Source organism: Ammospiza caudacuta, chromosome 2, assembly GCF_027887145.1.
Source record: "Ammospiza caudacuta isolate bAmmCau1 chromosome 2, bAmmCau1.pri, whole genome shotgun sequence".
NCBI classification, from domain to species: domain Eukaryota; kingdom Metazoa; phylum Chordata; class Aves; order Passeriformes; family Passerellidae; genus Ammospiza; species Ammospiza caudacuta.
Genome location: NC_080594.1, coordinates 38,340,323 through 38,359,966, shown reverse-complemented (window position 1 = coordinate 38,359,966; position 19,644 = coordinate 38,340,323). Strand labels below are relative to the sequence as shown.

At 38.1% G+C, this 19,644-nt stretch overlaps 1 protein-coding gene across 5 annotated transcripts in view; it reads right to left on the bottom strand.

Annotated features, from left to right (window-relative positions):
• Positions 1 to 19,644, bottom strand: part of LOC131571971 (disks large homolog 2) — a 620,230-nt gene that overhangs the window by 379,201 nt on the left and 221,385 nt on the right. For all 5 annotated transcript variants that reach the window (XM_058824787.1, XM_058824783.1, XM_058824784.1 and 2 more), the window contains one exon: positions 11,329 to 11,382. In XM_058824787.1, the coding sequence (XP_058680770.1) occupies positions 11,329 to 11,382 (54 nt within the window). The remainder of the gene's footprint in view (positions 1 to 11,328; positions 11,383 to 19,644) is intronic.

The window sequence follows — 19,644 nt, the reverse complement described above, 5'->3', positions numbered from 1 at the left end:
GAAAATAAACACTATTGAAAGCACCAGCTGCAAATTATACTTCTCCTCTAGGGAAAGACCAAAAGGTCATATGGACAGTTGAGGACTTTCAGTATTTTTAGAATAAGAAAGAACACTATGAAGATACCACATATCTGCTTCTACTAAAGAGGAAGACTATGGTGAAATCTAAGTGATTAATCAACCTTGCAAAGTGTACATTATTTGAAAATTAGTATAGCTCAGTAGTATCAAGATAAACTCACAGTGTACCATGCACACGCTGCCATCACCTTTGCAAAGCGTAAGTCCTGAATTTGGACTTAGGCTTTGCAAGAAAGACAAGATTACAAAAGACAAAATTACTTTTGTTATGACCACATTAATGCTCCCTTAAGCTGAGCAAAGAACAACATTCAGTAAAATGTTTGCCAACATTCAATTGGCAATATTGCCAATATTCAGTAAAATGTTTCAGCCTAGCAAACATAAAACATAACACACTCAGCACAAATAATTTATGACTAAAAAGAATCCAGAATTTTAAACTCTTGTCTTCTCTATGCAGAAAAATTTACAGGCACAAATTACTTGACAACTGAATGAATATGTTAATGTAAGATACAAAAGAAATGCACTTCAGTTGTTATTTCTCTTTACTAATACCTCAACAAGTGGAAATTTATTTCATGTAGGAATCTTTATTTTCTATTACCTTCAAACTAAGCCAATTTTCTACACAAAATTATGAGGGCTGCAGTATCTAAGATCGGGAAAACAGATATTATCTGCGGCATATTTGGGTTTTCTCCTCTATCCTAGGTCATCTAACCACTGATTAAAAATGTAACTTACTATCAAGTCTGAGTCACCATTAAAAGTAGCGTCAGGTTTTATTGTGTAAAATGTGGATCAGCAATAACTCACATTCCCAAAATGTCTACACACACAATTTGCAACAGTAGGGACTTCACAATATTTGCTGAAACTGTGTTGAAGTTGTGTTAATTTTACAGCATGGATCAGTGAATACCTGGCTAATAATGGGGGAAAATATGAGCATTTAAATGGCTAACTTCGAAATTTTGTTAAAAGAGAATGGAGTTCCTTTGAGATCTTTTTAATATTGTTGTAGGGAATGAGCAAGAACACACTCTAGCTATTCTAAAATTTGTAGAAAGTATCCATAAATAACAGGAAAATGCTGCTATGAAAAACACAGTGAATAATATTAAGAACAATACCTAAAAGATCACAAGTTAAGCGTATATTTTCTATCCATTGCTGTTACTGATGTTGCATTACGTGCTGCCAGGATAAGAACCTTGCCTTGGCTGAACTTTAACAGGTAGTTTGCAAAGCAAAATATTCAACAATTCTACACATTAAAAAAATAAATATTGTTAAAATTACAAAGAAGAGTTCTTGTATAACAAATTACAGACATACTTCATCTTAAATAAGTGAAAAACCCATTATAATCAAACCATCATGTGTCCAATAAAACATGAAAGCAAGATTTTTTTGTCCCACTTTTCATCTAAACAAGCTTTCTCTTCAATACCGAGCAGTCACTTTCTCTTTACTTCTTAGATTATCCAAGGTCAAAGGAACACATCTGTCTCTGACAGCAATTAATCTGAAATCCTCCAAAATGAAGTCTTATGAAAAAGAAAAGCTTTCTTCTTTTAGTATAATTAAAACCATTAAGATGATGACATCTGTGCTAGATCTTCTTTAATTTTTTTTACAATGGCTTTCAGTTAAGTTCTGTACCTTTCTAATACAGTAAATACTGACCAATACAAGTCCCACTGTCTTGAATTTAAAAAAAACAAAAAATCTGTAAGTAAGTAGTTGTTCACTTGCATTCTTTATGCTGTTTCCCAAATCACTTCAGAACTTTAACTTCACGACAAAGTAACTTAAAATAAAGCTATTGCTATGGAAAAAAAGCCGTGTGTAGTTGAAGGGCTTTATCAGCTTCCTAGAATCACAGAATGGTTTGGGCTGGGAGGAACTTTAAAGATCATCCAGTTCCGATCTCCCTGCCATGCATCTTAATTTTATACATACATACATACATACATACATATATATATATATCTATGTATATATTCTAATCAAGTATTTTATGAAAAAGACAATGGGCTTGATGGTTTAAGACCATGAATTGTACTACAAAAGCATATTTGATTATGTTAGCTACTGGATCCTTGCAAACCTACCAACTCAACTGACTTTAGCCGGCTGCTACAATAACCAGTAAGGTTAGCCCTGGTAGCATAATATATAAAAGCTTATACAAGAGGAATTACTAATTCAGGGCTAGGCAGAGAATGACAAAACCAAATTCAAATGACTTGTGATTTAGGTCAGGTTGGTCCATGTAATATAAGGCTGCCTCAGATCTCCAAGTGCTTCAAAAAACTTTAACAGGCATACACTGCATTCTGCAGTGCCAACATCACAGGCAAATTAAAAATTAAGTATAGATGGCTGTAGAGGAGGGGTATGTGAACACCCACACACCCACATATTTATGGTATATATGATTTTTCTCAGAGTGATGAAAATGCCAGACAGGGCAATGCCTGGCTGGCTTCCCCCAGCAGAGGCAACATGGATAAGAGTGGCCCAGCAAGAACAGGTTTTGCAAAAGCAAAGCACTGTACCTCTTTCAAGGGATTTATTACATTGTCACCCAAAGGATTCAATAGTGGGCATCCAAAAACCTGTTGGCAAGGGCAGTTTTTTTGTCAAAAAGTCTGCTTTACAAATTTGAGAGTGTTAGAACCAAGACTGATAAATGCACACCCATGATCTGGACTGCAATGCTGAAGTACTTGCACTCTAAATCTAAAAAGCAGGAAGCATTACACACTCCCTATGTTGAGTCACCTGAAGCCATGGGACACAAATGAGTGCAGGATGTGATCTCTACAGTTCAATATGCTCCTCTCTCCCAGTCTGCTAATTGCAACATTTCAAACATCCATGGAAAGAACTCCTTGATTGAATCTGAAGTCCAGCATTATTCATAGGCAATTGAAAATGGACAGTATTATAATTTCAGAGAATAGAAGTGGAATAATTAGATACATGACCAAGGGATGCATTTACTTGTTGGATTGTCAGGATGTTAGTAACTCTACCTATATCCAGACACAATGAAGGCTTTTTGATTTTTTATGTATTATAATACATAGCACTCAAATAGGCAATGTAGTGTTCATTCCTACAGAAAATAAAAGAAATCCCCTAAAATAATGAAGCTACTTTACTTGAAAGTTTTTTTCCTTAATTAAAATTATGCCTTTGAGAAGACTTAAATATAAAAATGCATTCATAATTTTAAAGCAAAACACATGAAAAAAATCACATTTTTTGCTTCAGAATCACTCTAGCCCTTCTTTAAAATACGTTTCCTTTTTAAACAGTATCTTTTAAAAGAAAAGGTTGGAAATAAATTTATTTTCAGGTAGAAAAAGATTGGGTATGAAATAAAGGTGAAGTAAATACTAAGGTCCATTCTGTACTTTTGCTTTGGGTTTTCAACAGTGGCAGAATATTTTTTTATGCTGTTACACTAAAATCCATTTAGGTCATCAGAGAGCAGGATGAAAAGTTTTCCATTTTTGCATGTTTAAGGTGAGCTGTTTTATATTAGTTCATTAGTTTTGTGTTCTGAAGAACCATTTTCACTAATGATCAAAAAATATTTTATAAACATTATTTAAATCAAGCCTGTCAATACTGCTGTTATAAAAGAAAAAAATGTCTTATCCCACTGCAGAAACAATGCAGAATACAGCACTGCTTGCCAGGGCAAAAAAAATGCTGTGATACAACTGAAGGGCCAAAACAGACAAGCCAAGCCAATGCAGCTTTAAAAGACTTGCACAGAGCTCTACCAGCTTTAACTTTTCCATTGCAATTCACATTAATGACAGGCTGAAAGATTAGTATGAATAAACAAAACTGCAGGTTAAGAATCTGGAAAAACATAAGTCATTAGAGATAATAAGGTGTGTAATCTGACTTTCAAGACTATGATCAAACTAATTAGGAAAAAAGCAACAAATTTATTCTGAAAAGTCAATGGAAAAAATATACATACCTACATGATGGTATTTTAATATATTTATATAAAATATTAATAAAAAACCCAAACTCCATGAGTTTCCTACTTTTGTAAAAAATCAGATCCTGTAACCTTAGACCAAAATTTCTTTTTAGTCTTATATTACCACTGTCCTCAAAAATTTGCTAATCATCTATAGTCATTGTTGTGGTTTAATCCCAGCCTGCAGCCAAAACCCAAACAGCTGCTTACTCCTCTACCAGCAGGACTGGGAGAGAATTGGAATGATCAAAGTAAAAACCTTGTGAGCTGAGATAACGACAGTTTGATAGGGAAAGCAAAAGCCACAAACAATGGAAAACAAGGAGTTAGTTCACTGCTTCCCATGGGCAGGCAGGTGTTCAGCCATCTCTAGAAGAGCTTGACTTGGGAAGACACATGCCAGGACTCTGAATGTCCCTCCCTCCCTCCCTTTTCCCCCCACTTTATACAGTGAGCATGATGTCACACCACCTGGAGTATCCCTTTTCTCAGCTGGGATCCCCTGTCCTGGCTGTGCCTCCTCCCAGCCTCCCATGTACCCCCCACTCTCTCACCAGTGTGGCAGCATGAGAAGCAGAAAAGGCCTTGGCTCTGTGTGAGCCCTGCTCAGCAATAACAAAATTATCCCTATATTAGCAACCATGTGCTCAGCACAAACCCAAAAGAGTCTCATACCAGCCTCTGTGAAGAGAGTTAACTCTACCCCAGCCAAAACCAGCTCTGTCATATATGACATTTAACATTAATTATGTAAACACTTGCCCTAATTGTAAAAATATGTAAGGGCACATACCTCCTCCAATAATTTTCTAGGTCTAGAATGCACCTACATTCTTATTATCCAGTAAAAAACCTTTCACTGACTGTGCTCAGAAATTGACAAAGTTTCCTCATTCTTTTTACAGTCAGGTGTGGCAATGTGCTCCCATCCCCAACCTGTCTTTTATATTCCATTATAATTCTTGCTCAAGTAATAACCCTAAGTGGTGGTCAGTCATGGATGTATCTGATCCTGACAGCTCAATCTGGCCCCAGCTGGGCTTGGGAGGAGACAGATAACAGCATGATAGGCAAGAACAACATTTGGCCAATACACCCAGCTAACCAAAATGCTGGTCAATGTCCAGCTCAAGGCAAATTTGGAAGAAACTAGGACCTATAGTCAGTACACCAATATGACTGTGACTCTATCACCTTACTCCATGAAGAGCAGATAGCCCAGGGCCTGGTGAGCTCTCCTGCATGGCAGTGGGCTGCACACCAGGATTCCCCCTTGAGTAGGAATGCTCTCAAGGTTATGAGATGCTACATCAAATGGCTGGTAAGCGAATTGGGAATAAGCACACTGAAGCTTGGCAATCTTTCAGAAAGGATGATTAAACACCGGAATGGGCTGCCCAGGGACATGGTTGAGTCACTGTCCCTAGAGGTGTTTAGGAAAAAACTGGATGTGGCACTTAGTGCCACGGTCTAGCTGACTTTGTGGTTTGATCATAGGTTGGACTTGATGATCTCAGAGGCCTTTTCCAACTTAATTGATTCTGTGATTGCAAATATTTAATCTTTTAGACATCAAGCACTGGCCAAGGCTTGTGACAGTCTGGATCCAGCTGCACCTAAACTCCCCTCTGAAAGGAAGTTTCCAACAGAATGGAGTCCATTCTGAACCTCATGGCTCAATAGGAAGATTCCCCCAAAATTCTGACTGTTCTCTATCCAGTAAATGATCAAGTATATCTGGCAATTCATTCTTGTTAAACCACTGCTGCATTTACCACTGAACTTTTTGTATCAATGAAATATAGATCCTTCTTACTTGAGAGTAAAGTGCCTGATTCCATCCACAACACCAGAACAGGAAGCATTTATTTTTCTTTTCAGCCCTTGTTTAAGCTTTTATGTGCCTCCTTCTAATGCGCTAAATCTAGGTCCACTAGCTGAATGGCAGAGAGGAAAGGTGAAATTTTGCAGAATTCCCCATTTTGGCATCATCCTGGCCCCCACACTGCCCTACTCCAGGAGGGGCTGAGCTCACAGTGTCCCTAAGCTGGAATGCACCAAAACAGCCCTCTCTGCAGCCACACTCAGGCAAGGGTCAAACAATATAAATATTTGATTACAGCTCATGAAAACATAACCAACAGAGTTTCAAAATTACTTCTTCAGGACATGTCTTACATGTACCTTCACAGAACTCATCATAGACAGCATAGTTAGCAAATCAAACAAATAATAACAATAACTCAAAACTGTAATAATACAAAAATAATAATTTAAAAGAACAATGTGAAACTGAACAAATATGAAGAATTCATTGTGACTGAAAGGAGAATAAAGTACATATTCCTTAGATCTTATTGCTGTGACAGGATGGCAGAGGAATGGAATAACCACAGTACCTGAGTGAACTTCCCTAAATTTTTTTGTTAAGATGAAAAGAAAATAAAATTCCATCATAAGATAAATAGAAAAGCTCCCTTCAATTTCCATAAGTGATGCAGCAAAGACAGCCTTACAGCTACTTTTAACTCAACTATGCAGCTTTTTGGAAATTAAAAAAGAAATAAATAAGGTCTATACTGTGCAACACAGAAAATGAGATGATTCATATGTTATTAAATTAATAATTCTCATTATACAGTGAGATCTAAAATTTACAGCAAAAGAATAGAGAACAAACAAACTCCCACAAATGTTTAATTGTGTTTAAAATGTCAGAGAATAATTCGTTTTGTACCATCGAAGCTTCCTATCAAATTTATTCCCACGTCCAAAGCTTGGTGAGCCAAAGTTTTCAAATCACTGAACCTAGAAACAAACTTAATTAACTGTTTCTTCTGTTATTTTCTGCAGGCCCAAATTATAACAGAATAATAGAATAAGGCTTTTTCTTTTGTTTCAGCTAAAAAAAGCATACTGATGAAAACCAGTCCCACAAAGGATTATTTTTTTTCCAAACTATTGAGTTGAAAGGTTTGAAGAATATCAACATTTGCAAAATGTTTAATAAAGTGATTTTAAATGATCAGAGGGTTAATCAGACAAATCACTTAGTCTACCAATTGTATACCAGCTGTACAAAGGAAATTTCTCTCAGGTGGACCAGTGCAAAGATGACATGTGAACATGCTTTGTGAATGCTGACCATCACTGTGAGAAGTATCTCCGAAATCTCAGGAATTTTTGGAGGAAGATGGCAGAGAGGATGAGCAGAGCTGTTAATGAACTGGAAATGCATTGAGGGTACATCCTGTAAAACAATGACACAGGTTGTGCCAACAGCCTAATGAAATCATGAGAAGTCTCCGTCCAGCATGTATCAACTCTAAAAATAGCCTGACCTTATTTAGGGATCGGCCAGGTTATCAGTTGTGGCTAGTAATTACAGAAAAAACCCACCATTTTGATTCAAAAATTGAAAATCCAGTGCCTAAATTTGGAAATAATTTTTATACGGTATAAAATTGATGACTTAATGTTGTTATAGTAAATGCAATGAAAATTACCGTTATTAAAAAAAAAAAAAAATTTTTTTTTTTAAGCAGCACTTTTTTTTGTGCAAACATGTGAGTGGACAGCATTAACTAGTTGTCATGAAAAGTATCTTAGAAAATCCCAACAGTCAGAAATCAAAAACACGTCAAAAATTTTCTTGAGATATATCACTTGCTTATGTATTCCCTTGCCTTTTAATTCTATGCACAAAGTTGATTTAGAAATGGTGCTCAGATTTGTGGAAGGCAAATTCAATTAAAAGAACTCAAGGACAACCATCTAAAACTAGAGAAAGACAAAAGAACGAAAAAAAGGAATGTAAACATTAGAACCATGACCCAATTAGGAGGATGTGAAAAATTCTTGTTCTCCCCATCCAGTCTTCCTGGACTCCAAGTGTACTTTAGCAATGAGAGCTAAAAGACAGGGATGAATAGTAGGAATCTAAGATCACTATAGCCCCAGGGAACAGCACTTCTGGGTGTTTTAAACACTCCACAGTTCTGAGAGTGGATCAGCATCTTACACCAAGGCTCTTTTTAGCTTGGACAGAAAATACAATCATTTAACTTGGCTTCTCTGATCCATAAACTAATTTTTTTCTCAGAATGTTACAAGTTTATTTTATGGCAACTAAAAATCAGTAGTGCCTTTCAGAAGTGCAAATACCTAGGTAGTTAACTCTAAGGATACTTAAGCATTCACCAAAGACATTCCCAGGCACTTAGAGTCTTCCCCATGCATGTCTGGAAGTCCTAACCGTGCTGAAAATACAGCTGTTTGACACATGTTCAAGTTTCAAAATCATAATTAAATCTAGCTTTTTGTTATCTCTCTGAACCAACCTCATCCAGAAAAAAATATTTTAGGGCCTATCTGCTAAACTACATTTCCTGTAAAATAAATTATATGATGATGGCTACACTAACATACACTTAACTCATCCAGTTTGGAAGATTTGTCTCTGTATTTCCAAATATTTAAAAGAGAGACAAAACTCCCCTAACACCCCATTATGTTATGGGCTGTATTACAGGTCCCACACAATACTACAAGCTGTATGGGGCTTTGCTGGGATGGGGTTTATTCTCCACAGTAGCCTTAGTGGAGCAACAATTCAGCGTGTGGCTGAAAGAATGTTGCTAATACACCATCATTTTGGTTATTGCTGAAGAGAGCCTGCACAGCATCAAGGCTTTTTCTCCTTTCAATTTTACCCTTCCTGCCCCAGGAGCAAGTTGGCTGGGGGTAGGTACAGGGTTTGAAGGGGACCTAGCCAGGAGAAATGACCCTCCATGACCTAAGGAATAGTCCATATCACATGGTGTTCTGCAGCAAAAGCTCAGAGAAAGAAGGAGCAAGGGAGAACATTCATGATTATGGATTTTGTCTTCCCAAGTAACTGCTATACCTGATGAAGCCTTGCTTTCCTTGCTAAACATCTGCCCGCTGCTAGGAAGCAGTGAATTAATTTCTTATTTTGCTTTACCAGCACATGCAACATTTGCTTTCCCTATTTAACTCATTATCTTCTGCTTTTATATCTTTATTTTCTACCTGACCCACTGCAGCGAGGAGTGAGAAGGTTGTTTGGCTATTGGCCAGAGTCAATCCACCACATGCTGTCACTAAATATGCATTGGGAAGGATCCCTGGACCAGGAGGGGATGCACACAGAAGCAAATGTTGATCTTGCTCAGTGACTACAGCATCACCCTTACAGAGGAAATATAAAATGAAACGAAACTAAATTAAACTGCATTACTCCTGAGAGCAAGAAAGAAAACACAGGTCTCCCAGCCCACTCCCTCAAATATGAGTTTGGAGGAAGAGGTCATTTTTTCATGACTTGGTTTTGTGTCTCATTTTAGAGAATGTTCAAACATACAAATCATGAGCAGAAGAAAATGCCTATTTGTAAAGCAGAGACCCCAAGTTCTGTGGGGCACTATGGTGGCCTGGGCTCAGCAGACAGATCAAGCTGAAGTGCCTCTCAGTGTCTAGTGTTAACTAAGTCTCTCTGTGGTAGTGTTGCTGTGTCCCATATCTGAGAAATAACTCTTCCCAAGCTAGGAAGAGCAAGGTGACTAATTCAGAGTTGTCTATTTCTACAGCAAGCACCTTCTGTTTGTTTATCCTGTTCACATCATATGTTGGAGACTAAAATAGCCCACAGGCAATTCTCAGCCTATTCTCAACATTTCTCTTGAATGTCTTTGGTCATTTGTTCTTTATTATTTAAGAGAAAGGAACTCTAGTACAAAAAAAGTGGCATAAAAGTGTGTAAGTATTGATAGGATGGGTTAAGGGAATAAATCATATTGATTGAGCATCTTGTCACTGGTGTAATTGCATCTGTATTTAGGAATTCTAACACGGTAGCTGCAGAGGATCCTGGGCACAGGTCCAGTGCTGAAAATGAGAACTGGGGCTCACAGTGTCCCTCCTGGAAGACTAGAAAATACAAAGTATAAAATGTCTCATCAAAATACAGGAGAACCGCCAGACAGACCTATTGAAAGTGAGACCACAGCAGATGGTTTTGATGTTAGGATGGAAAACTGAGACAGAAATTATAGGAAGCCTTTTAAAAAAGCTGCATGCAAATGAACAGAGAAATTCTATTTAACTTTTTCACCCTTACCAATAGTTCATATTCCCATCAAGGGACTTAATTCTCTTCTGTTTTAGAGCACTGTCATTCTTCTAAATTGCTCTTGGCTGTTATCTTTACCTGTGCTATGCACCATCATTTCTAAATCTTATGAATTGTCAGTAACAAACTGGCCAGGACAACCCCTATTAAACTACCTCATCAACAGTCTTCTGAAAGCCAGAACTCAGCAACATGATTCGTGTAGGTAGATAAATAATTAGGCTTATACATTGGTATCAAAAGAAACAGATGTGGATAAAACACGACAGATGAGAAACATTAATTAGGAGCTTCAAAAAGAGAACTAAGATGATGCAAAAAGAAAGATTAGATACTGGCTGGCTAGCTTTGTGCTACTTGCTCTTCCTTCCTCCAATCATTTAAGCCTCTTACTCTCTTTGTGATGTGTTTGTTTTGTGTTTTTCTATGTCCTTTATCTTCAACTATAGCTGATTTTACAGTCTAAGCAACAATAATACCAAATGTTTGTAGAAAAACCAGATTTTTAAAAATCTAATAAAAACATGCATTTATTTTATGATGATCTGTTTCCTAGAAGTCATAAAAAAAGAAGAGACATTAATAGGAAAATATTAAGTCAATTAGTTTGAGCTGTAATTTATCATGAGCAATTTCCATCTACAAAAGAAGTATAGAGAGACAAATGAAGGGATATTGCACCACTTCAAGATACATTGTGCATCCAGGAATCTTTCTATTACACTAGCAGGGTGTGCATGGCTCTAAAAGTAAATACTCATGTTGCTGGTAAGGGTGACAGCCTTAAGTAAATCACTTTTCTTTTTTTCAAAGAAAGACTAGTTTTAGTAAACATAAACTACAAATTGGGTGTATATAATAAGGTGTGATTCACCAGTGATTCAATTGCACCTGTGAGTGCAATTGTCATTCCCAATTTCTTTTCCCAGAAAAGAATTTACTGTGTAACTATAAAAGAAATTATTAATTGCAATATTTGTTTATAAGGTAGCTTCTATGCAATACCAAACAGAATTTCTGTGTGAAAATAAACCAACTCTACATATTTATAAACAAAACCTTTAATACTTACATAAGGGATCGTGTCCAAGGTGTCTGTGTTGACAATTATAGGGGCAGGGCTTGCCTGAAATGGAAAAAAAAGAGAAAATAAATTTAAAGACCTGAAATTCATTAATATGGAAATACCCATACTTATGCATTAACTTAAAAGCCTAAAAGCCCATTCTCACACTGAATTAAAACCATACAACAGTATATAACTGTGGGTACCTGCTCAGTCAAGGATGAAGGAAATAGATTCCCAGCCTACAAACCAGAGCTCACTATGGCATTTCTTTTTAGTTTCTCCAGGCTTTGGACCACATCCTGAATATATATTATCCAGCTGCGCATTTTTTAGTAGAACTGTAAGAAACTTGATGTATCCACCTTTCAATTAGGGGATATTGCGGTTGAGGGTTTCGGCTTCAAATAAACCTGACAAATCCACCTCTTGTGTTTGAACCAAGATGATGAACTGATCTTTGCAGAGGAGAAACATTTAAGGCTTACACTACTTAGCAGTACTGTATAGGATATGTATAAGCACATATATGGTGATATTTATGTCAAAGGTATATTGTGCTATATACCTTTATATATAATTGGCATGGTTCATATACACTCAGCTGAGGTTCAGATTGAAATACAGGACAGTTTAAAAAGACTTGACCATCTGCAAAGCTGCCCAACCTGATCTTTAATTTCTTGATGAAGCTCATACCCAGGCTCTTTTCCAACCACCTGAACCACTTGCTCTTTCCATTCTGGCATTCAGCTGTACTGACCCAATGCCAAGCTCTGATATGACTCAGCTGCATAAGCTTGGCTCGGACTCTGGAGAAAACCAGGAAGTTGTGAGAAGGTGTGAGCCAGAGGCAAGCACCATCAGTAAAACATCAAACTGAGGCAGGACTGCTGGGATGGGATTGCTAACAAATCAAGGACTCAGAAGGACCTATATGTAGTCAATGTAGTACAAAGAGTGATGGCAGGCACTCCTCCTCATGCCTACTTGGGCAGCAAAGACTCTTCAGTCACTGTACTGGGCTGATGAAAGCACTAATGCTTAGCACAGTAGCTCACTAGCTCTATTCATCTGCACTGTGTATTCGTCAATGAATGACTGCACTTTAAACTCATAGAGACTGCAGGGTCTCTTTGTGCATGGCAGGCATGCTGAAAACACTGATCCTATTTCTGTCATCAAATATTTACTGTGGGATTTCAAACCTTTGGTTGTTACCAGCCCAAATTAGGAATGTGACATTACTGCAATAATTCAAATAACGTGAGAATAACAATAATTCAAATAACGTGAGTTTTTGTGCAGTCATTCAAGGATAATTCTGTGTTCAAAGAAATGTTATATTACTGGACAAAAGCTACTGCTGATTAATGCCATAATTTCTATACAACTGTGTAACTGTGAATTAAAATTAAATGCATACAATTTGGTGTATCTTCATTTCATAGCATGGACCAGTGTCATGGTAAGGTATTATTTGGTATTAAAATGCTTAGTATCTGAAAAGCTATTATAGGTCCATACCCTGTTATTCTCAAATATGTTATTCTCAGTGTGTCCAGTGTTGTGTCCCAAAACACTGGACACACTGACGTGATAGGTAAAAGCAGAAGGCCATATGATTATAATATTTTAGCTTTAGGCATATGGAATATGCCTATAGTTGTATTATCATTGGAGATAAAACAAATTATTTCCTTTTTAGAATAACAGTTTTTACTTACACTAATATTTAGCTCAATACACTTAAAAAGTGATACCTTTGCTACAGGAAGAATAAGCTTGGCAATTTTTTACAGTATTGATTTTATCTCCTTTTTATTTTTACCTACTGTGTTGGTCTTTAACCAACTACAAAAAAAAATTTGCCATTTTCAGAATAAAAGCATCTTTCCACTGATGATTTAAAAAACAGTATCTACTAAAATAACAAAAATCTTTCAGAAGTCATTCTCCAAAGCATTCACCCAAATCTCTTTAACCTATTAAAGAACAAAGCCTTTTATCTATATCAGATTTCCCTGAAGTAAAGCTAAAGAAATCAGAAACAAATGTGGGAACACTTAGGACTGGACAGAGTACTCCTGGTGCAGTGTGACAAGGGGATGAGATGTCCCTCACCCTGCTGCCTAGGCTGGAAGTGCAGCCCAGCTTGCCATCCCCCCTCCCTGCTGCAATGGCTGACTCATGTGCACCTTGTTCTCCTCTCTACAAAGCTGCAGTTTAGCCAGACTGTGCCTGGCTGGGACTGCTCCATGTTTTATTCTGTCATGGGGAACTCCCGTATGTTCTCATTGAACTTGGTGAGGTTCCTCTCAGCACATTTCTCCTTCTCCAATATTCCTCTGCAGAGCAGGGAACACTTCAGTGTATGATCTGCTCTTCCCAGTCTGGTGTTACCTCAAACCTTGCTGACAATGCTCTCTATATAATCATTCTGGTTATTAATGAAGATAAACAGCATTAGCACCTCTATCAACTTCGCATGAGCACCACAAGTAACTGAACTGCTGACCACTGCTCTTTGGGTCTGCTGGTCTAACCAGTGTCCCACTCATCTTCTAGTAAACCCATACATTTAGTTTCTCTCTTATTTGGCTATGAAAGAGAATTTGAGCTGAAAACCTTGCCGAAATCCAGGCAAATGACATCTACTGATCTTCCCTCATCCACAGAGCTAGCAGATTTCTCATCACAGAAAGATGTTAGGTTGACAAGGTAAATCCAAACACTTGTAAACATTTGTAAACTGTCCTCCCTCTTTTTAATCACCTCCCTCTGTCCTTCGTGAGCCTTGACAAAATGTTCTGGAGGCCCAGACCATGGACACTCACCATGATGCTTCCATTTATTAGCTTCCTAGCTAATCCTGATCCCTGGGTTATCACTTGGTCCATCACCCCTTCCATAGGAAAAGTCTGAGCACTGAAAGCTGCTCCTTTGAGTGATGTGATCCTTTCCTGACTGGCTCTGCTGCAGAGCCTGTAAAGAATTAGTTTTCAAGGCAGTCTATCACTCAGGGTTCATTTCAACACTGTGCTTACTGTATTCTTTACTGATTGGAAAACTATACCAAACTATCAAAATGATGATTCTCTGCAACTGGGGCATTTATCCTGTTCAGACAGACAGGCATGAAAAAATTCACAGCACAATAGTTTCAGATGGATTTAGTGACTAAAAGCACTCACAACTGATATCAGTGCATTTGCCTCCTCTGGTCCTCCTGTTGATATCTGGGCATGTGATTATGTGTGTGTGTGGGACAGTGCTTCCTGTTACAACTTGACTTTTTAGGTTTTGGTTTGGTTGTTTTGTTTTGGTTTTTGGGATTTTTTGGGGGGGAGGTATTTATTTTGGTTTCTGGTTTTTTGTTTTTTTGTTTTTTTTTTTTTAATAAGAAATATGATTTCATGGAAACATCTTGCTCCTATCTCTCTGATATATGGTAATTCGAAGAACACTAACCTCCTGAGCTGCAAAATTGCATTCAAGTGCAGGAAATGGAGATTATTTCATTAGCTGGGTCCTGTTTGTAGCTGATGCTTTAAAGTAGGAGATTTCAATCATGCAAAGTTGAGAAGACAGTCTGCAATCACTGGAGAGAGCCCTAAATATAGTGCTAGCCATGGAGTACACAACAGAATCAAAACAGTCCTGTAACCACCGTGAAATTACTGAAGGGAGAAGATCAGTATCAAAAAGGAGCTAAAGATTTTACTTTCCAGTATGATGTGTCTGTAGCTACAAAAAGATGACTTGAAAACATATCACACTGTTCACCAAAATCTCAAAAAAGATACCCAGGTATCTCTGTACTTCTAATGGAGAACATTGACAAATCTATGAACCAGGATTCATCAACAGTATTACCAACTGTGCATAAATTAACAAAGGCATGCAAAAACACGTCTAGATTCACTTGAGAAGTTCTGCCTATAGTGTCTTTGAGATAGCACTGCCTCATCTCTCAATCTGTATACCTACACAGATCTATTTAGGCTTTATCTAGGCTTCAGACTGGTTGAGAAGAAGTAGCTTCCTGGAAGAGAATTACTTTATTCCTAACTCTGCGCTTTGACCTCCTCTGCCATCTTGACCAAGACACTGATTCACAGTTTACCAAGTAAATTACACTTTACCAGCTTTTCCCAGATGCAAAATAAAACCAAGCGAATCACCAGAAGTGTGAATATTACTGAGTGTAGTAATTGAGTATTCCTGTTTTCCCCATTCCTCACTCACTTCCCTCTCCATCCCAATCCCCAGCTATACATGAAGTATTATACTAAGCTGACAATGTACTGTGCAGTCAGACTTAGAGCTCCTGCTCCCTGCATGAACCTTCCTGCTACCCTTGACTGCAAGCACTGCTTTCAGCTGAGCCATCTCTGTGCTTTGAAAAAAGGCATCACACTGACAGCTGCAGTGAAAGACGGGCATAGCTGAGACAAAACTTGAATAGCTTTGGGAAAAAAAGTAAAAATTGAAGATTTTTCTTATTCTTCTTCTTAAAGGACTTGAGCATAAAACGCTTTGCTTCCACAAATGTATACAAGATTGTTCTGCTTGCTTTTCTGCCAAAAGCACAACTTAGAAGCAAGACAGAGTAAAAGCACTTGAAGCCAGTAGAAACACAAAAAAAGGCACATGGTTAGTGAACAATTACTCTGCTGCCAAATTCTCTACAAGTGTATGGTACGACTCATACCTCTCAGACAACGTGAACTTTCCCTCTACCATGAATGCTAGCATTATCCTGGTAGACTGGTTTTAATCATACTACTCACAGTTTTAGAGACTATCCATATCATACTGGGTTGCTTTCTGCAGCATTCATAAGTCCTTGTTTTAAGTGTTCCTACTACGCAGGACTATATTCAACACCAACAGCAATTTTAATTTCATAGCATCATAAGATTGGTAATGACCTCTAGGATCAAATCCAACCAATAATCCAGCACTGCCAGGTCCACCCCTAAACCATGTCCCTAAGCACCCCACCTAACTGGATTTTGAACATTTCCAGGTACACTGCTTTCCTGGGCAGCCTGTTACAAGGCTTGACCATCCTTTCAGTGAGGACTTTTTTCTTAATATCCAATCTCAACCTCCTCTCACGCAACTTGAGGCTGTTAGAACTCTCTACTGCTTTTCTTGTTAAGGAATCACCATCATTGCCTACATTATTACATTTAATTAAACTCAAAATAAGTGGTGGCAAAATTGAGAGTAATACAATTGTGTATGTATTACCATTTGAAAAATAAGTTGAGTTGTCAGTGGCTTATTGCCATCTTGTGCAGACAATGAACTCTGGCCTGTATATCAGAATTAAAGGCTCATCTTTCCAGGCAATCAGCCCTAAACTCTGAAACACTCTCTGAAATATACATTTGCAGTTTTGTATTACTTCAAAATGTTAGCACTTTGTGTCTTAATAATACAAAGTAGAGCAGTCCCTGTATGTGTACGAATAGGGCATGCTGCATCTCTCAGATACACAGTGTAAGACTGCTTAAGGCCTTAAGAAAGTGATACTGAATTAGGTTAAGTTCCTGTTTTCAGGAGTTTCACAATTGCAAGAAATAGATTTACATTTACACACAATGGCAGGAAAGATTAAATGACAATTTTGATGTCAAAACAGTAATTCCCTGGCATGCTATGAGGCCTCAAGATCACAGAACACACAGCACCTTTTGTCGTATTTACCACTGAATTACAAACTGAAAGACTAAAAGATAAAAAGACATTTCATTTCTATTAATCAGAAAATGTAAAAGATAGAGAACCTCTTTGAACATCTAAAGAATGACTTAGCAGCAAACAATTCTACCTCTGCTCTGAGACATAAAACAGAAGGCAAAACCAGCTTTGCTTGCAGATCGCAGATGCCATGAAAGAACAAAAATGCCTCAAGAAATCCTCAAGACCACTCCCTTTGTATATAATGCAACCTCATACAAAGCCATTTAGTTTAAATGTAAACTGCACTTTTCAAAGAAGGTGGCCTTATTTGCAGACATGGAGTTTTACATTGTTTTTGCCTAATCTGTAGGAATAATTTCCTATTTAAAACTGTATTAACTTACATTATTAAAAAAACCCCAAAACTCATACACAAGGAAAATTAAACATTTCTGTTCTGTGCGGATTCAAAGGCTATCAGAGGGATTGAGAAGAAAGCACCTACTTTATAGTTGCTGAAGTTTCCCCTGTAATGACGTTACCTGTTAGCAGGTTGAAATAGCAATGATTAATGCAACATAATTTTTTCCCCAGTATAAGATCTAATGAAGGACATAGAAATATCAACGGGAAAAGCTCTCTGGCCACTGGAACAGGCTCCCCAGGGAAGTGCTCACAGCACCAAGTCTGGCAGAGTTCAATAAGCATTTGGACAGTGCTCTCAGGCACATGGTGTGACTCCTCGGGATGTCCTGTGCAGGGCGAGGAATTGCACTTGATGATCCTTATGGGTCCTTTCTGCGCGAACGCATATGCAGCTCCAAGTCCAGCTAGCTAGAGGGGGCCAACGCCTCCGCTGCATCTGAGATCAGCCCCCCTTGGCGTCGTGGCCTCGGGCTGGGCCGAATCGCGGACTGGATTATATGCACTGGACGAGACGAGAAAAGGGAGTGACCACTTGCTGGGGGTTAATGTCGGTTTATTGAAGGATGGCAGGTACCAACGGAGGGAGGGCACCGACCAGCAAAATGGCCTCGGGCAAGGGGAGAGGCGAGGTTTTAAAGGAAAGGGGCGGAGATAGGAGGGAAACCCCGCTAGCAAATAGGAAAACATATAGGGAGATGCACAACATAACTGACATGCAAACATATCCAATAAACACAAGGTTAGAGAGGAGCCCCGGGACCTCAGCCAATTACATCCCCCAAAGAGAAGAAGGTTCTCGAAAGCTGGGAGGAGTGGGGGGAGATTGACTGAGCCCAGGGAGGAGGAAAAGCTTACTTATATGGTAAAATAAGGGAGGGGAAGTTACATAACTTGAGCGATTGACAACTGAAGGGGGCAGGGGTAACCATAGTAACATAACTGTCGGGAGAGCTGTGGCGGGAAAACTGGGGAGGGAAGAACCATTTTACACAAAATGGGGGGAGCAGATACATAAAATGGGGGAGGAATTAAATGAACTTAACGAACACACTACAACACCTTTCCAACTCAGCATATTCTGTGATTCTGTGCTAATACACATGAATGCACACAGACTCAAAAGAGACCAGAAGAAAAGCATGCATCTAGATTTTAGGCATCCTATTTGACCTAGCTGTGTGCTTTATTTTTTTTTTTTGTTTTCAGCCTCAGTGTGCACAAACCTAGAACTCTTTCCAGAGGGAGAAAAATAAAATCAAAATAAAATTGCAGCTATTTCTTTCATGGAATCCTAGAATCATTTATGTTGGAAGAGTTCTAAGGTCATAGAGTCCAAATGCTAACCCAGCACTGCCAAGCCCACTACTAAACCACGTCCCTGAGTGCTGCATCTACAAACACTGCAAAACTTTCTCCAAAGGCTGAGCAGGGCCAGAGGAAAAACAAACACATGTGTGATCCCAATACAAACAATGGAGGGGCTGGATCTGGACTGCACTTCCAACCTAATTACGGTATCTTTTCATATTTGGTTTTTCCTCCTTTCTTTCAAAAGTCAAGGCTGCCTTACTCACCATATGGCTTTTTATTTTTAACATCATGGTACACTAAGCTTACAAAGAAGTTATCCACTGTCTTATTCTGTTACCTTTTTATATCATGAAATACTTGAAATTTGAGTGTAACATTTCTGCATGGAGTTATAAAAACCCTCCTCAAAAACAAAGAAACAAATGGACTAAAAATTATAATGCAGATGAAGAGAACAAAAAAAAAAAAAGAGAATACAAAACTAAATGTGAAACAGGGGAATTACTTTAACCAAATTCAGTAACTCTTAAAGAGGTTATCAGAACATGAATCTTAAAGAGTGAAACACCTGCTTTCAGGTTAATCTGTTACATTCAGCACTGTAAACAGGAGCCCATCAAGAAAAGAATCAGTGCCAAAGAGTGCTCATCTCTGTTTATCAAGGGCAGAAGTCATCAAGGCTTACTGGTGTCAGAGTTAAAACTGTCCACAGAGACAAAAGAATAGGAAATAGAAAAGTTTTAGAGTTTGGGAAAGGTCCTAATAGCACAAATACCAAAATCAAGAAAAATCTAGTTTTGGCACTGAAGTGGCCATGAGGAGGGTTGGGATTTACTGTGGTCCATATAATGCATCAAATTAACTCACAGATTCTGGCTAAGTATGTACAGA